At 56.7% G+C, this 20,001-nt stretch overlaps 1 protein-coding gene across 1 annotated transcript in view; it reads right to left on the bottom strand.

Moving 5' to 3' along the window:
- The window catches only part of LOC140411609 (hepatic and glial cell adhesion molecule-like), a 156,947-nt gene extending 137,988 nt beyond the window's left edge, over positions 1–18,959 (bottom strand). The window contains exons 1-2 of the mRNA XM_072500667.1: positions 18,852–18,959; positions 13,587–13,937 (exon numbers count right to left, since the gene is read on the bottom strand). Coding sequence (XP_072356768.1) covers positions 13,587–13,937; positions 18,852–18,921 — 421 coding nt within the window. The 5' untranslated portion in view covers positions 18,922–18,959. The remainder of the gene's footprint in view (positions 1–13,586; positions 13,938–18,851) is intronic.
- Positions 18,960–20,001: the final 1,042 nt, after the last annotated feature.

The raw sequence follows: 20,001 nt of genomic DNA, 5'->3' as shown, positions 1-20,001 counted from the left end.
CTCTGAAAGTGCAGCGTTCCCTCAGTCCTGACGCACTGAACAAGCAGCACTCCCTCAGCACTGACCCTCTGACAGTGCAGAGCTCCGTCAGCACTGACCCTTTGACAGTGCAGCACTCCCTCATTACTGACCCTCTGACAGTGCAGCACTCCCTCAGCACTGACCCTCTGACAGTGCAGCACTCCCTTAGTACTGACCCTCTGACAGTGCAGCGTTCCCTCAGTACTGACCCTCTGACAGTGCAGCGTTCCCTCGGTACAGACCCGCTGACAGTGTTGCACTCCGTCAGCACTGACCCTCTGACAGTGCAGCGCTCCCTCAGTACTGACTCTCTGACTGTGCAGCGTTCTGTCAGTACAGACCCTCTGACAGTGCAGCATTCCCTCAGTAATGACCCTCTGACAGTGCAGCACCCCCTCAGTACAGACCCTCTGACTGTGCAGCACTCCCTCAGTACTGACGCACTGACAGTGCAGCACTCCCTCAGGACTGACCCTCTGACAGTGCAGCGTTCCCTCAGTACTGACCCTCTGACAGTGCACCGATCCATCAGTACTGACCCTCTGACAGTGCAGCGCTCCCTCAGTACTGACCCTCTGACAGTGCTGCGCACCCTCAGTACTGACCCTCTAACAGTGCAGCACTCCTTCAACACTCACGCTCTGACAATGCAGCACTCCGTCAGTTCTGACCCTCTGGCAGTGAAGCACTCCCTCAGTACAGACCCTCTGACAGTGCACCACTACATCAGTACAATCCCTCTGACAGTGCACCGCTCCCTTAGCTCTGACCCTCTGACAGTGCAGCGTTCCCTCAGCACTGACCCTCTGACAGTGCAGCACTCCCTCAGTACTGACCCTCTGACTGTGCAGCGTTCTGTCCGTACAGACCCTCTGACAGTGCAGCATTCCCTCAGTAGTGACCCTCTGACAGTGCAGCACCCCCTCAGTACTGAACCTCTGACAGTGCAGCACTCCCTCAGTCCTGACCCTCTGACAGTGCAGCACTCCCTCAGCACTGACCCTCTGACAGTGCAGCACTCCCTCAGTACTGACCCTCTGACAGTGCAGCACTCCCTCAGCACTGACCCTCTGACAGTGCAGCACTCCCACAGTACTGACCCTCTGACAGTGCAGCCTCCCTCAGCACTGACCCTCTGACAGTGCAGCGCTCCCTCAGTACTGACCCTCTGACAGTGCAGCACTCCCTCAGTACTGACCCTCTGACAGTGCAGCACTCCCTCAGTACTGACCCTCTGACAGTGCAGCGCTCCCTCAGCACTGACCCTCTGACAGTGCAGCGCTCCCTCAGTTTTGACCCTCTGACAGTGCAGCGTTCCCTCAGTGCTGACCCTCTGACAGTGCAGCACTCCCTCAGTACTGACCCTCTGACAGTGCAGCGTTCCCTCAGTACTGACCCCCTGACAGTGCAGCACTCCCTCAGTACTGACCCTCTGACAGTGCAGCACTCCCTCAGTACTGACCCTCTGACAGTGCAGCGCTCCCTCAGCACTGACCCTCTGACAGTGCAGCGCTCCCTCAGTTTTGACCCTCTGACTGTGCAGCGTTCCCTCAGTGCTGACCCTCTGACAGTGCAGCACTCCCTCAGTACTGACCCTCTGACAGTGCAGCGTTCCCTCAGTACTGACCCCCTGACAGTGCAGCACTCCCTCAGTACTGACCCTCTGACAGTGCAGCACTCCCTCAGCACTGACCTTCTGACAGTGCAGAGCTCCGTCAGCACTGACCCTCTGACAGTGCAGAGCTCCGTCAGCACTGACCCTCTGACAGTGCAGCACTCCCACAGTACTGACCCTCTGACAGTGAAACACTCCCTCAATACTGGCCCTCTGGCAGTGCAGCACTCCCTCAGTACTGATCCTCTGACAGTTCAGCGCTCCCTCAGCACTGACCCTCTGACAGTGCAGCGCTCCCTCAGTACTGACCCTCTGACAGTGCAGCACTCCCTCAGTACTGACCCTCTGACAGTGCAGCACTCCCTCAGTACTGACCCTCTGACAGTGCAGCGCTCCCTCAGCACTGACCCTCTGACAGTGCAGCGCTCCCTCAGCTTTGACCCTCTAACAGTGCAGCGTTCCCTCAGTGCTGACCCTCTGACAGTGCAGCACTCCCTCAGTACTCACCCTCTGACAGTGCAGCGTTCCCTCAGTACTGACCCCCTGACAGTGCAGCACTCCCTCAGTACTGACCCTCTGACAGTGCAGCACTCCCTCAGTACTGACCCTCTGACAGTGCAGCGCTCCCTCAGCACTGACCCTCTGACAGTGCAGCACTCCCTCAGTTTTGACCCTCTGACTGTGCAGCGTTCCCTCAGTGCTGACCCTCTGACAGTGCAGCACTCCCTCAGTACTGACCGTCTGACAGTGCAGCGTTCCCTCAGTACTGACCCCCTGACAGTGCAGCACTCCCTCAGTACTGACCCTCTGACAGTGCAGCACTCCCTCAGCACTGACCTTCTGACAGTGCAGAGCTCCGTCAGCACTGACCCTCTGACAGTGCAGAGCTCCGTCAGCACTGACCCTCTGACAGTGCAGCACTCCCACAGTACTGACCCTCTGACAGTGAAACACTCCCTCAATACTGGCCCTCTGGCAGTGCAGCACTCCCTCAGTACTGACCCTCTGACAGTGCAGCACTCCCTCAGTACTGACCCTCTGACAGTGCAGCACTCCCTCAGTACTGACCCTCTGACAGTGCAGCACTCCCTCAGTACTGACCCTCTGACAGTGCAGCACTCCCTCAGTACTGACCCTCTGACAGTGCAGCACTCCCTCAGTACTGACCCTCTGACAGTGCAGCGTTCCCTCAGTACTGACCCCCTGACAGTGCAGCACTCCCTCAGTACTGACCCCCTGACAGTGCAGCACTCCCTCAGTACTGACTCTCTGACAGTGCAGCGTTCCCTCAGTACTGACCCCCTGACAGTGCAGCACTCCCTCAGTACTGACTCTCTGACAGTGCAGCACTCCCTCAGTACTGACCCCCTGACAGTGCAGCAGTCCCTCAGTACTGGCCCGCTGACAGTGCAGCACTCCCTCAGCACTGACCTTCTGACAGTGCAGCACTCCGTCAGCACTGACCCTCTGACAGTGCAGCACTCCCACAGTACTGACCCTCTGACAGTGAAACACTCCCTCAATACTGGCCCTCTGGCAGTGCAGCACTCCCTCAGCACTGACCCTGTGACAGTGCAGTGTTCCCTCAGTACTGACCCTCTGAAAGTGCAGCGTTCCCTCAGTCCTGACCCTCTGAACAAGCAGCACTCCCTCAGTACAACCCCTCTGACAGTGCACCACTCCCTCAGCTCTGACCCTCTGACAGTGCAGCACTCCCTCAGTACTGACCCTCTGACAGTGCAGCACTCCCTCAGTACTGACCCTCTGACTGTGCAGCGCTCCCTCAGTACTGACGCTCTGACAGTGCAGCACTCCCTCAGTACTGACGCTCTGACAGTGCAGCACTCCTTCAGTACAGACCCTCTGACAGTGCAGCATTCCCTCAGTAGTGACCCTCTGACAGTGCAGCACCCCCTCAGTACTGACCCTCTGACTGTGCAGCACTCCCTCAGTACTGACCCTCTGACAGTGCAGCACTCCCTCAGTACTGACCCTCTGACAGTGCAGCGCTCCCACAGTACTGACGCTCTGACAGTGCAGCACTCCCTCAGTACTTTCCCTCTGACAGTGCAGCAATCCCTCAGCACTGACACTCTGACAGTGCAGCACTCCCTCAGTACAGACCCTCTGACAGTGCAGCACTCCCTCAGTACATACCCTCTGACAGTGCAGCACTTGCTCAGTACTGACCCTCTGACAGTGCAGCACTCCCTCAGTACTGACCCTCTGACAGTGCAGCGCTCCCTCAGTACTGACCCTCTCACAGTGCACCGATCCCTCAGTACTGACCCTCTGACAGTGCAGCGCTCCCTCAGTACTGACCCTCTGACAGTGCAGCACTCCCTCAGTACTGACCCTCTGACAGTGCAGCACTTCCTCAGTACTGACCCTCTGACACTGCAGTACTACCTCAGTACTGCCCCTCTGACAGTGCAGCACTCCTTCAACACTCACCCTCTGACAATGCAGCACTCCGTCAGCTCTGACCCTCTGGCAGTGAAGCACTCCCTCAGTACAGACCCTCTGACAGTGCACCACTCCCTCAGTACAAACCCTCTGACAGTGCAGCACTCCCTCAGTCCTGACCCTCTGTCATTGCAAACTTCCCTCGGCACTGACCCTCTGACAGTGCAGCGTTCCCTCAGCACTGACCCTCTGACAGTGCAGCATTCCCTCAGTAGTGACCCTCTGACAGTACAGCACCACCTCAGTACTGACACTCTGACAGTGCAGCACTCCCTCAGTACTGATCCTCTGACAGTTGAGCACTCCCTCAGTACTGATCCTCTGACAGTGCAGCGCTCCCTCAGCACTGACCCTCTGACAGTGCAGCACTCCCTCAGTTTTGACCCTCTGACAGTGCAGCGTTCCCTCAGTGCTGACCCTCTGACAGTGTAGCACTCCCTCAGTACTGACCCCCTGACAGTGCAGCACTCCCTCACTACTGACCCTCTGACAGTGCAGCACTCCCTCAGTACTGACCCCCTGCCAGTGCAGCACTCCCTCAGTACTGACCCCCTGACAGTGCAGCAGTCCCTCAGTACTGACCCGCTGACAGTGCAGCACTCCCTCAGCACTGACCCTCTGACAGTGCAGAGCTCCGTCAGCACTGACCCTCTGACAGTGCAGAGCTCCGTCAGCACTGACCCTCTGACAGTGCAGCACTCCCACAGTACTGACCCTCTGACAGTGAAACACTCCCCCAATACTGGCCCTCTGGCAGTGCAGCACTCCCTCAGTACTGACCCTCTGACAGTGCAGCACTCCCTTAGTACTGACCCTCTGAAAGTGCAGCGTTCCCTCAGTCCTGACCCTCTGAACAAGCAGCACTCCCTCAGTACAACCCCTCTGACAGTGCACCACTCCCTCAGCTCTGACCCTCTGACAGTGCAGCACTCCCTTAGTACTGACCCTCTGAAAGTGCAGCGTTCCCTCAGTCCTGACCCTCTGAACAAGCAGCACTCCCTCAGTACAACCCCTCTGACAGTGTACCACTCCCTCAGCTCTGACCCTCTGACAGTGCTGCACTCCCTCAGTACTGACCCTCTGACAGTGCAGCGCTCCCTCAGTACTGACGCTCTGACAGTGCAGCACTCCCTCAGCTCTGATCTGTGACAGTGCAGAGTTCCCTCAGTCCTGACCCTCTGACAGTGCAGCACTCCCTCAGTACTGACTCCCTGACAGTGCAGCACTCCCTCAGTACTGACCCTCTGACAGTGCTGCACACCCTCAGTACTGACCCTCTGACAGTGCAGCACTCCCTCAGTACTGACCCTCTGACTGTGCAGCACCCCCTCAGTACTGACCCTCTGACAGTCCAGCTCTCCCTCATTACTGACCATCTGACTGTGCAGCACTCCCTCAGTACTGACCCCCTGACAGTGCAGCACTCCCTCAGTACTGACCCTCTGACAGTGCAGCACTCCCTCAGTACTGACTCTCTGACAGTGCAGCACTCCCTCAGCACTGACCCTCTGACAGTGCTGCACTACCTCAGTACTGATCCTCTGACAGTGGAGCACTCCCTCTCTACTGGCCCTCTAGCAGTTCAGCGTTCCCTCAGTACTGACCCTCTGACAGTGCAGCACTCCCTCAGCACTGACCCTCTGACAGTGCAGCACTCCCTCAGTACTGACCCTCTGACAGTGCAGCTCTCCCACAGTACTGACCCTCTGACAGTGCAGCTCTCCCACAGTACTGACCCTCTGACAGTGCAGCACTCCCTCAGTACTGACTCTCTGACAGTGCAGCAGTCCCTCAGCACTGACTCTCTGACAGTGCAGCTTTTGCTCAGTCCTGACCCTCTGAACAAGCAGCTCTCCCACAGTACTGACCCTCTGACAGTGCAGCACTCCCTCAGTACTGACTCTCTGACAGTGCAGCACTCCCACAGCACTGACCCTCTGACAGTGCAGCATTCCCTCAGTACTGACCCTCTGACAGTGCAGCACTCCCTCAGTACTGACCCTCTGACAGCGCAGCACTCCCTCAATACTGACCCTCTGACAGCGCAGCACTCCCTCAGTACTGAGCCTCTGACAGTGCAGCACTCCCTCAGTACTGACCCTCTGACAGTGCAGCACTCCCTCAGTACTGACCCTCTGACAGTGCAGCACTCCCTCAGTACTGACCCTCTGACAGTGCAGCGCTCCCTCAGTAGTGACCCTCTGACAGTGCAGCACTCCCTCAGTACTGACCCTCTGACAGTGCAGCACTCCCTCAGTACTGACTCTCTGACAGTGCAGCACTCCCTCAGTACAGACCCTCTGACAGTGCAGCACTTCCTCCGTACTGACCCTCTGACAGTGCAGCACTCCCTCAGTAGTGACCCTCTGACAGTGCAGCATTCCCTCAGTCCTGACCCTCTGAACAAGCAGCACTCCCTCAGTACAAACCCTCTGACAGTGCAGCGCTCCCTCAGTACTGACCCTCTGACAGTGCAGCGCTCCCTCAGTAGTGACCCTCTGACAGTGCAGCACTCCCTCAGTACTGACCCTCTGACAGTGCAGCGTTCCCTCAGCACTGACCCTCTGACAGTGCAGCACTCCCTCAGTACTGACCCGCTGACAGTGCAGCACTCCCTCAGCACTGACCCTCTGACAGTGCAGAGCTCCGTCAGCACTGACCCTCTGACAGTGCAGCACTCAGTACTGACCCTCTGACAGTGAAACACTCCCTCAATACTGACCCTCTGACAGTGCAGCACTCCCTCAGTACTGACCCCCTGACAGTGCAGCACTCCCTCAGTACTGACCCTCTGGCAGTGCTGCGGTCCCTCAGCACTGACCCTCTGACAGTGCAGCACTCCCTTAGTACTGACCCTCTGACAGTGCAGCGTTCCCTCAGTAGTGACCCTCTGAAAGTGCAGCACTCCCTCAGCACTGACCCTCTGACAGTGCAGAGCTCCGTCAGCACTGACCCTCTGACAGTGCAGAGCTCCGTCAGCACTGACCCTTTGACAGTGCAGCACTCCCTCATTACTGACCCTCTGACAGTGCAGCACTCCCACAGTACTGACCCTCTGACAGTGAAACATTCCTTCAATACTGGCCCTCTGGCAGTGCAGCACTCCCTCACCACAGACCCTCTGACAGTGCAGCACTCCCTTAGTACTGACCCTCTGACAGTGCAGCGTTCCCTCAGTACTGACCCTCTGACAGTGCAGCGTTCCCTCGGTACAGACCCGCTGACAGTGTTGCACTCCGTCAGCACTGACCCTCTGACAGTGCAGCACTCCCTCAGTACTGACTCTCTGACTGTGCAGCGTTCTGTCAGTACTGACCCTCTGACAGTGCAGCACTCCCTCAGTACTGACCCTCTGACAGTGCAGCATTCCCTCAGTAATGACCCTCTGACAGTGCAGCACCCCCTCAGTACAGACCCTCTGACTGTGCAGCACTCCCTCAGTACTGACGCACTGACAGTGCAGCACTCCCTCAGGACTGACCCTCTGACAGTGCAGCGTTCCCTCAGTACTGACCCTCTGACAGTGCAGCACCCCCTCAGTAATGACCCTCTGACAGTGCAGCACCCCCTCAGTACAGACCCTCTGACTGTGCAGCACTCCCTCAGTACTGACGCACTGACAGTGCAGCACTCCCTCAGGACTGACCCTCTGACAGTGCAGCGTTCCCTCAGTACTGACCCTCTGACAGTGCAGCACCCCCTCAGTACTGACCCTCTGACAGTGCAGCGCTCCCTCAGTACTGACCCTCTGACAGTGCAGCACTCCCTCAGTACTGACCCTCTGACAGTGCAGCGCTCCCTCAGTACTGACGCTCTGACAGTGCAGCACTCCCTCAGTACTTTCCCTCTGACAGTGCAGCAATCCCTCAGCACTGACACTCTGACAGTGCAGCACTCCCTCAGTACAGACCCTCTGACAGTGCAGCACTCCCTCAGTACATACCCTCTGACAGTGCAGCACTTGCTCAGTACTGACCCTCTGACAGTGCAGCACTCCCTCAGTACTGACCCTCTGACAGTGCAGCGCTCCCTCAGTACTGACCCTCTCACAGTGCACCGATCCCTCAGTACTGACCCTCTGACAGTGCAGCGCTCCCTCAGTACTGACCCTCTGACAGTGCAGCACTCCCTCAGTACTGACCCTCTGACAGTGCAGCACTTCCTCAGTACTGACCCTCTGACACTGCAGTACTCCCTCAGTACTGCCCCTCTGACAGTGCAGCACTCCTTCAACACTCACCCTCTGACAATGCAGCACTCCGTCAGCTCTGACCCTCTGGCAGTGAAGCACTCCCTCAGTACAGACCCTCTGACAGTGCACCACTCCCTCAGTACAAACCCTCTGACAGTGCGGCACTCCCTCAGTACTGACACGCTGACAGTGCAGCACTCCCTCAGTCCTGACCCTCTGTCATTGCAAACTTCCCTCGGCACTGACCCTCTGACAGTGCAGCGTTCCCTCAGCACTGACCCTCTGACAGTGCAGCATTCCCTCAGTAGTGACCCTCTGACAGTACAGCACCACCTCAGTACTGACACTCTGACAGTGCAGCACTCCCTCAGTACTGACCCTCTGACAGTGCAGCACTCCCTCAGCACTGACCCTCTCACAGTGCAGCACCCTCAGTACTGATCCTCTGACAGTTGAGCACTCCCTCAGTACTGATCCTCTGACAGTGCAGCGCTCCCTCAGCACTGACCCTCTGACAGTGCAGCACTCCCTCAGTTTTGACCCTCTGACAGTGCAGCGTTCCCTCAGTGCTGACCCTCTGACAGTGTAGCACTCCCTCAGTACTGACCCCCTGACAGTGCAGCACTCCCTCACTACTGACCCTCTGACAGTGCAGCACTCCCTCAGTACTGACCCCCTGACAGTGCAGCACTCCCTCAGTACTGACCCCCTGACAGTGCAGCAGTCCCTCAGTACTGACCCGCTGACAGTGCAGCACTCCCTCAGCACTGACCCTCTGACAGTGCAGAGCTCCGTCAGCACTGACCCTCTGACAGTGCAGAGCTCCGTCAGCACTGACCCTCTGACAGTGCAGCACTCCCACAGTACTGACCCTCTGACAGTGAAACACTCCCTCAATACTGGCCCTCTGGCAGTGCAGCACTCCCTCACCACTGGCACTCTGACAGTGCAGCATTCCCTCTGACAGTGCAGCCTCCCTCAGCACTGACCCTCTGACAGTGCAGCACTCCCTTAGTACTGACCCTCTGAAAGTGCAGCGTTCCCTCAGTCCTGACCCTCTGAACAAGCAGCACTCCCTCAGTACAACCCCTCTGACAGTGCACCACTCCCTCAGCTCTGACCCTCTGACAGTGCAGCGTTCCCTCGGTACTGACCCGCTGACAGTGTTGCACTCCCTCAGCACTGACCCTCTGACAGTGCAGCACTCCCTCAGTACTGACCCTCTGACAGTGCAGCGCTCCCTCAGTACTGACGCTCTGACAGTGCAGCACTCCCTCAGCTCTGATCTGTGACAGTGCAGAGTTCCCTCAGTCCTGACCCTCTGACAGTGCAGCACTCCCTCAGTACTGACTCCCTGACAGTGCAGCACTCCCTCAGTACTGACCCTCTGACAGTGCTGCACACCCTCAGTACTGACCCTCTGACAGTGCAGCACTCCCTCAGTACTGACCCTCTGACTGTGCAGCACCCCCTCAGTACTGACCCTCTGACAGTCCAGCTCTCCCTCATTACTGACCATCTGACTGTGCAGCACTCCCTCAGTACTGACCCCCTGACAGTGCAGCACTCCCTCAGTACTGACCCTCTGACAGTGCAGCACTCCCTCAGTACTGACTCTCTGACAGTGCAGCAGTCCCTCAGCACTGACCCTCTGACAGTGCTGCACTACCTCAGTATTGATCCTCTGACAGTGGAGCACTCCCTCTCTACTGGCCCTCTAGCAGTTCAGCGTTCCCTCAGTACTGACCCTCTGACAGTGCAGCACTCCCTCAGCACTGACCCTCTGACAGTGCAGCACTCCCTCAGTACTGACCCTCTGACAGTGCAGCTCTCCCACAGTACTGACCCTCTGACAGTGCAGCTCTCCCACAGTACTGACCCTCTGACAGTGCAGCACTCCCTCAGTACTGACTCTCTGACAGTGCAGCAGTCCCTCAGCACTGACTCTCTGACAGTGCAGCGTTCCCTCAGTCCTGACCCTCTGAACAAGCAGCTCTCCCACAGTACTGACCCTCTGACAGTGCAGCACTCCCTCAGTACTGACTCTCTGACAGTGCAGCACTCCCACAGCACTGACCCTCTGACAGTGCAGCATTCCCTCAGTACTGACCCTCTGACAGTGCAGCACTCCCTCAGTACTGACCCTCTGACAGCGCAGCACTCCCTCAATACTGACCCTCTGACAGCGCAGCACTCCCTCAGTACTGAGCCTCTGACAGTGCAGCACTCCCTCAGTACTGACCCTCTGACAGTGCAGCACTCCCTCAGTACTGACCCTCTGACAGTGCAGCACTCCCTCAGTACTGACCCTCTGACAGTGCAGCGCTCCCTCAGTAGTGACCCTCTGACAGTGCAGCACTCCCTCAGTACTGACCCTCTGACAGTGCAGCACTCCCTCAGTACTGACTCTCTGACAGTGCAGCACTCCCTCAGTACAGACCCTCTGACAGTGCAGCACTTCCTCCGTACTGACCCTCTGACAGTGCAGCACTCCCTCAGTAGTGACCCTCTGACAGTGCAGCATTCCCTCAGTCCTGACCCTCTGAACAAGCAGCACTCCCTCAGTACAAACCCTCTGACAGTGCAGCGCTCCCTCAGTACTGACCCTCTGACAGTGCAGCGCTCCCTCAGTAGTGACCCTCTGACAGTGCAGCACTCCCTCAGTACTGACCCTCTGACAGTGCAGCACTCCCTCAGTACTGACCCTCTGACAGTGCAGCGCTCCCTCAGTAGTGACCCTCTGACAGTGCAACACTCCCTCAGTACTGACCCTCTGACAGTGCAGCACTCCCTCAGTACTGACCCTCTGACAGTGCAGCACTCCCTCAGCTCTGACCCTCTGACAGTGCAGCGTTCCCTCGGTACTGACCCGCTGACAGTGTTGCACTCCCTCAGCACTGACCCTCTGACAGTGCAGCACTCCCTCAGTACTGACCCTCTGACAGTGCAGCGCTCCCTCAGTACTGACGCTCTGACAGTGCAGCACTCCCTCAGCTCTGATCTGTGACAGTGCAGAGTTCCCTCAGTCCTGACCCTCTGACAGTGCAGCACTCCCTCAGTACTGACTCCCTGACAGTGCAGCACTCCCTCAGTACTGACCCTCTGACAGTGCTGCACACCCTCAGTACTGACCCTCTGACAGTGCAGCACTCCCTCAGTACTGACCCTCTGACTGTGCAGCACCCCCTCAGTACTGACCCTCTGACAGTCCAGCTCTCCCTCATTACTGACCATCTGACTGTGCAGCACTCCCTCAGTACTGACCCCCTGACAGTGCAGCACTCCCTCAGTACTGACCCTCTGACAGTGCAGCACTCCCTCAGTACTGACTCTCTGACAGTGCAGCAGTCCCTCAGCACTGACCCTCTGACAGTGCTGCACTACCTCAGTATTGATCCTCTGACAGTGGAGCACTCCCTCTCTACTGGCCCTCTAGCAGTTCAGCGTTCCCTCAGTACTGACCCTCTGACAGTGCAGCACTCCCTCAGCACTGACCCTCTGACAGTGCAGCACTCCCTCAGTACTGACCCTCTGACAGTGCAGCTCTCCCACAGTACTGACCCTCTGACAGTGCAGCTCTCCCACAGTACTGACCCTCTGACAGTGCAGCACTCCCTCAGTACTGACTCTCTGACAGTGCAGCAGTCCCTCAGCACTGACTCTCTGACAGTGCAGCGTTCCCTCAGTCCTGACCCTCTGAACAAGCAGCTCTCCCACAGTACTGACCCTCTGACAGTGCAGCACTCCCTCAGTACTGACTCTCTGACAGTGCAGCACTCCCACAGCACTGACCCTCTGACAGTGCAGCATTCCCTCAGTACTGACCCTCTGACAGTGCAGCACTCCCTCAGTACTGACCCTCTGACAGCGCAGCACTCCCTCAATACTGACCCTCTGACAGCGCAGCACTCCCTCAGTACTGAGCCTCTGACAGTGCAGCACTCCCTCAGTACTGACCCTCTGACAGTGCAGCACTCCCTCAGTACTGACCCTCTGACAGTGCAGCACTCCCTCAGTACTGACCCTCTGACAGTGCAGCGCTCCCTCAGTAGTGACCCTCTGACAGTGCAGCACTCCCTCAGTACAGACCCTCTGACAGTGCAGCACTTCCTCCGTACTGACCCTCTGACAGTGCAGCACTCCCTCAGTAGTGACCCTCTGACAGTGCAGCATTCCCTCAGTCCTGACCCTCTGAACAAGCAGCACTCCCTCAGTACAAACCCTCTGACAGTGCAGCGCTCCCTCAGTACTGACCCTCTGACAGTGCAGCGCTCCCTCAGTAGTGACCCTCTGACAGTGCAGCACTCCCTCAGTACTGACCCTCTGACAGTGCAGCACTCCCTCAGTACTGACCCTCTGACAGTGCAGCGCTCCCTCAGTAGTGACCCTCTGACAGTGCAGCACTCCCTCAGTACTGACCCTCTGACAGTGCAGCACTCCCTCAGTACTGACCCTCTGACAGTGCAGCACTCCCTCAGTACTGACCCTCTGACAGTGCAGCACTCCCTCAGTACTGACCCTCTGACATTGCGGCACTCCGTCAGTACTGACCCTCTGACAGTGCAGCGCTCCCTCAGTACTGACTCTCTGACAGTGCAGCACTCCCTCAGTACTGACCCTCTGACAGTGCAGCGCCCCCTCAGTAGTGACCCTCTGACAGTGCAGCACTCCATCAGTACTGACACTCTGACAGTGTGGCACCCCCTCAGTGCTGACCCTCTGACAGTGCAGCACTCTCTCAGTACTGACCCTCTGACAGTGCGGCACTCCCTCAGTACTGACCCTCTGGCAGTGCAGCATTCACTCAGTACTGACACTCTGACAGTGCGGCACTCCCTCAGTACTGACCCTCTGGCAGTGCAGCGCTCCCTCAGTACTGACTCTCTGACAGTGCAGCACTCCCTCAGTACTGACCCTCTGACAGTGCAGCGCCCCCTCAGTAGTGACCCTCTGACAGTGCAGCACTCCCTCAGTAGTGAGCCTCTGATGCGACCATCAATTCACACGAGACGGAGAGTTGAAGTGAACAGTGGTTTTAATCAGCCAGATCTGTGCCTGCCTGCGACTGCGCTGTACTGAGGACCGCCTGCAGGCAGCTGCTCAATATACCTCCCCTCGGGGGGGCGGAGCCAGGGGCGGAGCCCGTAAAAGCACCCACATGATACAGTACAGTGGAATGTGATACAATGGTCCATAGGTGGATCCCACAAGGGCAACAACATAGTACAATGCCGCAGTGGTGAGTGGTTGCCGTGATACATTCACCACACCCTCACTCAGCACATAACCTACCGTATACATCAAGCCAAACGAAGGCCTCAGGCTCCAAGGCACCAACGCTGACTATGACCCTGTACTGACCCTGGTCACTCATAGTCAGGTTCTGGATCATCAGCGTGAAGTTGGGGAAGAGGTGAGTCCTGTGCTTGAAGCCGCCCCACTGACGGACCGTCGTTTTGTTTCTATCCAGTATCACCTCTGCAATCTTCGTCGGGGGCTCTCCCTGAAATTTCCAGACGATTGTGCCACTGGTGGGAAGTTTGTCCAAGCTCACAGGAAGCAGCACCGTCTCTCCCAATGTCCCATTGAGACGTTCCGGCCCGATTGTCACTTTTGGATGTTCTGCCCTTTCAGTTGTCCAGGCTGCAAGGCAGAGGGCCAGACTTAATTCATCAATTGAGGAAAGAGAGAAGGAGAGGAGGGGGGAGAGAGTGTGAAGGAGAGAGAGGGGAAAAAGTGAGAGATGGGAGAGACAGAGGGGAGAAAGTGAGATAGAGAGAGAGGGAGGGAGGGAGGGAGGGCGGAGAGAGAGGGGGTAGAGGGAGAGGGGGGTTGGGGGGAGAAAGAGAGGTGGAAGCGTGGAGGGAGAAAGAGAAAGAGAGCGAGAGAGAGGAGGGAAGAAAGAGAGATGGAAGGGAGGGAGGAGAGAGAGGGGGTGAAGAAAGGCGTGTGGAAGAAAGGGGTGGAGAGCGCGGGAAAGAGAACGGGGGGGGGGGTGAGAAAGAGAGCCAGAGAGAGAGAGGGAGTGAGAGAGAGGGAGCGAGAGAGAGCTGGAGAGAGGGGGAAAGAGTGAGGGAGAGAAAGAGAGCGAGGGGGCTGATAGGAGTAGAGGGAGAGAAATAACATGAGGGAGGAGGAGAGAGAGAGAAAATCAAAAATAAAGGCTTTTTTCTGAAACTGAAACGAGCAACCAAGCTAAATTTGTGGGCCACAGTGTCATGATCTGCAGACATGCAGGTAATGATATACAGGCAGGCAGCTAATGAACACAGAGAACAGGACATGACCAATGAGCAGGCAGGACACTCTGGGGTGGTATCTCAGTATAAAAGGCACGAGGCACTCACACTCCGTCTCTTTCCACTGATGAACATCTGCAGAGTGAGTCAGGGTGTATGTACAGTATCACACCTCCAGCACATGGCTAAGAGCTAGTCTGGTTCAGCCAGACAGAGTAACCACACTTAGGTTAGCAGAGAGTCGAACTCAGAGAAAACTGTGCTAACTGCGCTACTGGTTCAATAAATCAGATTGACCTGGTCTATACAAAGCTTAAAGTCCTCCAATGAGGAGCCTTGTTAATGTGCCAATAATTTCCTGATTACCTCACTGCGCAATGTTACAATTGCTGTTCGTGGGGGAAGGGGCTGTCCACATTGAAAACTCACCAACATTTCCTGCACCCGTGCCCTTGCCAGATCTCTATCGAGTGATCCAGTCATTCCCATTTTCCGAGTTAAGAACTCTCTTCCCATCTTACCTTCATCCCAGCCTTTACTGATCAGGGCAGTCATTGAATCGTAGAATCCCTACAGTGCAGAAGGAGGCCATTCGGCCCATCGAGTCTGCACCGGCCCTCTGAAAGATCCAATCCCTGCCCCATCCCCGTAATCCCACCTAACCTGTGGACACTGAGGGCAATTTAGCATGGCCAATTACCCTGCGCATCTTTGGACTGCGGGAGGAAACCGGAGCACCCGGAGGAAACCCACGCACACACGGGGAGAACGTGCAGACTCCGCACAGACAGTGACCCGAGGTCAGAATTTACCCGGGTCCCTGGCAGCAGTGCTAACCACTGCGCCACCATGACGCCCCTTTATCCTTTTCCAATTTTGCCCGTCTCTTTTATCAATGAGGCAAGATTATTTTGGACGGGGGCGGGGGGGGGGGGGGGGGGGTCGTCCCACTTCCCTCCACCCACTCCCCTCCACCCACTCCCCTCCGCCCACTTCCCTCTACCCACAGAGTCAGGTGGGGAATTGATGCCGCCATCAATTCACACGGGACAGAGAGTTGAAGTGAACAGAGGCTTTAATCAACTCGAACAGTGCCTGCCTGCGACTGCTCTGCACTGAGAGCCGCCTGCAGGGCAGCTGCTCTTATACCTCCCCTCAAGGGGGCGGAGCCAGGGGCAGAGCCCACAAAGGCACCACCATGACACAATCAGTGTAGTACAGTACAATGGTCCATAGGTGGAGCCCACATGGACAACAGCGTGATACAGTGTAGTACAGTGGTGAATGGTTACTATAATACGTTCACCACAGGAACACATCCCTGTCGACACTGAGTAACCCTCCCGCCCTCCGACACTTCACAGGCGATAGAGCGTCAATGGGCTGTGGACGGGTTCTCTGCCACTCAGCGGGGAAAACACCCTGCACCTCTCGCACCCCGTGCCTCGTATCAGATCGGTCATAGTCTCATTGAATGGCGGCCGAGACTCGATGGGGTGAGTGGCCTTCTTGTGCTCCTGCGTCTGATCCTATGACCTTCGGGACGCCTCACCTTGGCGAGCATCCGGACAAACTAGTTGGCCGGCAGCTCTTCATTACCTGCAGCAACCAAACAGGAGACAGGGGTGCCTCAAACCAACCTGCCGGAGCCTTAGGCCCGGGAACGGGGCTGGAGGGGTACAGGAGAGGTCAGGGGGTGGCTGGTGGACAGCGTTGGTTTGGGTTTTCGAAGGAGAGGCTTCCCGGGGAGGGAGGCCCACTGGTCACTCTACCTTATCAGGGAGGGGAGCCCGAAGACCAGGAGGAGCGGCCAACACCCCTGCCCAAGGTTTGAGCCCGTTTATTTTCAAGCTTCCCCCAAGCCAGGTAAATCCTCCGTCACCACCCCCCACCCCGCAAGCCCAGCCTTAGAAATTGAGGCTGGATGGAAAATGATCCTGAAGTGGCCAATAATTGGGCGCCTTAAGAACCTCAACTGGGGCAAGGGCGTCCGAGGTCTTGCCAGCCCCGGCGTAAGATTGCTGAGAGGTGGGGCAGGGCTGGAACTCAGCAGGGGTAGGGGGGGGGGGCCTTGAAATTTAGCCCTTTGCGTCCAGAATTAATTAGTTCTCAACTTTGGTCACATTGTAAACGAGTCTCCTCTTGGGTCTTGGACCAAGCCTATTAATTGCCATCTGTTGGCGCAAATAAATCAAATGTGTTATGAACTTTGGTTCTAGTCTTTAGCTTGTGTTCAAATTCTCCTTCTGTCCCCTTCATCATTGAGGCCATGTTAACTTGACTGTTCTTTTTTACCTCTGTGGTAAACCACTGTTGCACCTGTATTAGGTGATGTACAGTAGGACCTGTACTACAGGTTCGCCGGTAGTCCCTGCCTGCTGGCTCCACCCAGTAGGCGGAGTATAAATATGCGTGTCCTCCGTGCAGCAGCCATTTCACCAGCTGCTGTAGGAGGCCACACATCTTAGAGCAATAAAGCCTCGGTTGCATCCAACTCTAGTCTTTGCTCAATTGATCGTGCCTCAGCCTCCTCCTGACCCACTCTGCTAATTATCACCCCTGCTCTACTCTGAGAGCTCTGACGTTCCCCTTGTTGTTTTTGAACTTACCCTTTCCGGAAACCTCCCACCATCTCGCCCACAACTTTGTCATTTAGTTCAAAGTCCTGACCTAGTTATTTGATGCACTGGGTCACTGGACACAGCTCTCGTTCTGTCTCTCGTTCTGTGTCTCCGTCTACCTCTCCCTCGTCATCTCCCTCCACCCCTCTCTCACCAATCATTTCACTGTCTCCTTCTTTCAGTCCCTCTCTCTGTCTCTTTTCTTTCACTGTCTCTATCTCTCTCTCTCTCTTTATCGATGGCGCCGGAGCATGGCGACTCTGCAAGCTCTCTCCCCCTGTCCCTTTTCTTTTATCGCCCATCAGCATTCGAACCTACTAAAACTATTTTCCTCTTCTCGTAGAATTACTAACTGTGTTCTTCGAGGTTTTCTTTCAGATCTGACGATCCTACAAACTCGAGACACTGAACCCAATCACTGTTTTGTCGATGTACCATTTGTCAATGGTCCCTGTTGACTATTCTTGGGCGTCATTCTCCGACCCCCCGCCGGGTCGGAGAATGGCCGTTGGCCGCCGTGAATCCCGCCCCCGCCGAAGTCTCCGGTACCGGAGATTGGGCGGGGGCGGGAATCGGGCCGCGCCGGTTGGCGGGACCCCCTGCTGGATTCTCCGGCCCGGATGTGCTGAAGTCCCGCCCAGAAATTGCCTGTCCCGCCGGCGTAAATCAAACCTGGTATTTACCGGCGGGACCAGGCGGCGTGGGCGGGCTCCGGGGTCCTGGGGGGGGGCGCTGGGCGATCTGACCCCGGGGGGTGCCCCCACGGTGGCCTGGCTCGCGATCGGGGCCCACCGATCCGCGGGCGGGCCTGTGCCGTGGGGGCACTCTTTCCCTTCCGCCTCCGCCACGGCCTCCACCATGGCGGAGGCGGAAGAGACTCTCCCCACTGCGCATGCGCAGGAAACTGACAGCGGCCGCTGACGCTCACGCGCATGCGCCGGGAAACTGACAGCGGCCGCTGACGCTCCCGCGCATGCGCCGGGAAACTGACAGCGGCCGCTGACGCTCACGCGCATGCGCCGGGAAACTGACAGCGGCCGCTGACGCTCCCACGCATGCGCCGCATTTCCGCGCCAGCTGGCGGGGCAACAAACGCCATTTCCGCCAGCTGGCGGGGCGGAAATCCCTCCGGCGTCGGCCTAGCCCCTCAATGTTGGGGCTCGGCCCCCAAAGATACGGAGCATTCCGCACCTTTGGGCCGGCGCGATGCCCGTCTGATTGGCGCCGTCTTTGGCGCCAGTCGGCGGACATCGCGCCGTTGGGGGAGAATTTCACCCCTGGTGTCTACATACGTACTGTGTGCGTTCCTCGGCCGCAGAAAAATACTTTTCACTGTACTTCGGTACATGTGACAATAAAGCAAATCAAATCGAATCAAATGTGGCTGTCTGCCACTCTGTCTCTCACTCTCTTGCCTGTCTTTGTCTCGTCTTTCTTACCGTCTCTCACTCTGTCCCACACCTCACTTCCTCTCGTGTCCCTCTGTCTATTCTCTCTCACTTTGTCTCTCACTCCACCCCACTGTCTCATTTTCTGTCTCTCACTCTCTCATTTTCTCTCTCTCACTGTCTCTCTCTCTCTCACCCTCTCTCCCTCTCGATTGCTCTCTCTCACACACACACACACACACACACACACACTGCTCTCCTCTCTCAGCCCCTCGATCTCTCCAAAGGCCTTGAAGGACACATTCCTACCTTGAAGCCAGCTTATGGTCACGATCACCAGAAGCAACAGGGAAGAGGCTGGGTGAAAGTTAGGCTCCATATCTTCTTCCAGTCTGTGTGTGTATGTGAGACAGGGGTTTCGCAACTGAGAGAGATACCTGTACGGCTGGCAGACAGGAAGTGATCGTCAGAATTCAATACTCATATTTATCCCTTGAACGTAAATTTTAAATGTCAAGAGGTAAGATTTTGATGAGGGTGTCCTTCGTCCAGTTTTGGGGCCGCCCGCCTTTGGAAGGATATCGAGGCCTCGGAGAGGGTGGGGAAGAAGATTTACCCAAATGGTCCTAGGGTTGAGAGACTTCAGTCGATGAGGAGACTGGAGCATAATAGAATCATAGAATTTACAGTGCAGAAGGAGGCCATTCGGCCCATCGAGTCTGCACCGGCCCTTGGAAAGAGCACCCGACCTAAGCCCACACCACCACCCTATCCCCGTAACCCCAGCTAATCCGCCTAACCTGCCCATCTTTGGACCGGAGCACCCGGAGGAAAGCCACGCCGACACGGGGAGAACGTGCAGACTCCGCACAGACAGTGACCCCCCCCAAGCCGGGAATCGAACCCGGGACCGTGGAGCTGTGAAGCCACAGTGCTAACCCCTGGGCCACCGTGCCGCCCTGGGATTGTTCTCCTTTGAGCAGAGATGGTTAAGGGGGGGGATTCAATCGAGGCGTTTGACATCAGGAAGGGTTTCGGTCCGCGACGGACAGCCTAGGCGAGTCAGTGGGCCGCATTTGCGACCCTCCCTCATCTCAGTGGGCTGCAATATTGAAATCAGGTTTGTTCACTGACTACAACCCCCATGAATAAGATTAAACGCATTTAATACATGTTGAACATTTGATTACGAGTTAAAGAAAGTGTTAAATCCGTCATATACCAGTAGAATTGTCATCAACCTCAAGTGGGAAAAATAAAATAAATCTTTACACTTTGGAGGCAGAATCATAGAGTCATAGATGTTTGCAGAATGGAAACGGGCCCTTCGGCCCAGCTGGTCCATGCCGCCCAGATTCTATCACTGAGCTAGTCCCACTTGCCTGCATTAGGCCCATATCCCTCTATATCCACCCTGCCCACGTATATGTCTAACTGCTTTTTAAAGGACAAAATCGTA

The sequence above is a fragment of the Scyliorhinus torazame genome, chromosome 4 (assembly GCF_047496885.1).
Source record: "Scyliorhinus torazame isolate Kashiwa2021f chromosome 4, sScyTor2.1, whole genome shotgun sequence".
Classification (NCBI taxonomy): Eukaryota; Metazoa; Chordata; class Chondrichthyes; order Carcharhiniformes; family Scyliorhinidae; genus Scyliorhinus; species Scyliorhinus torazame.
The sequence above is the reverse complement of the archived record's forward strand: the minus strand, read 5'-3'. Positions and strand labels throughout refer to the sequence as shown.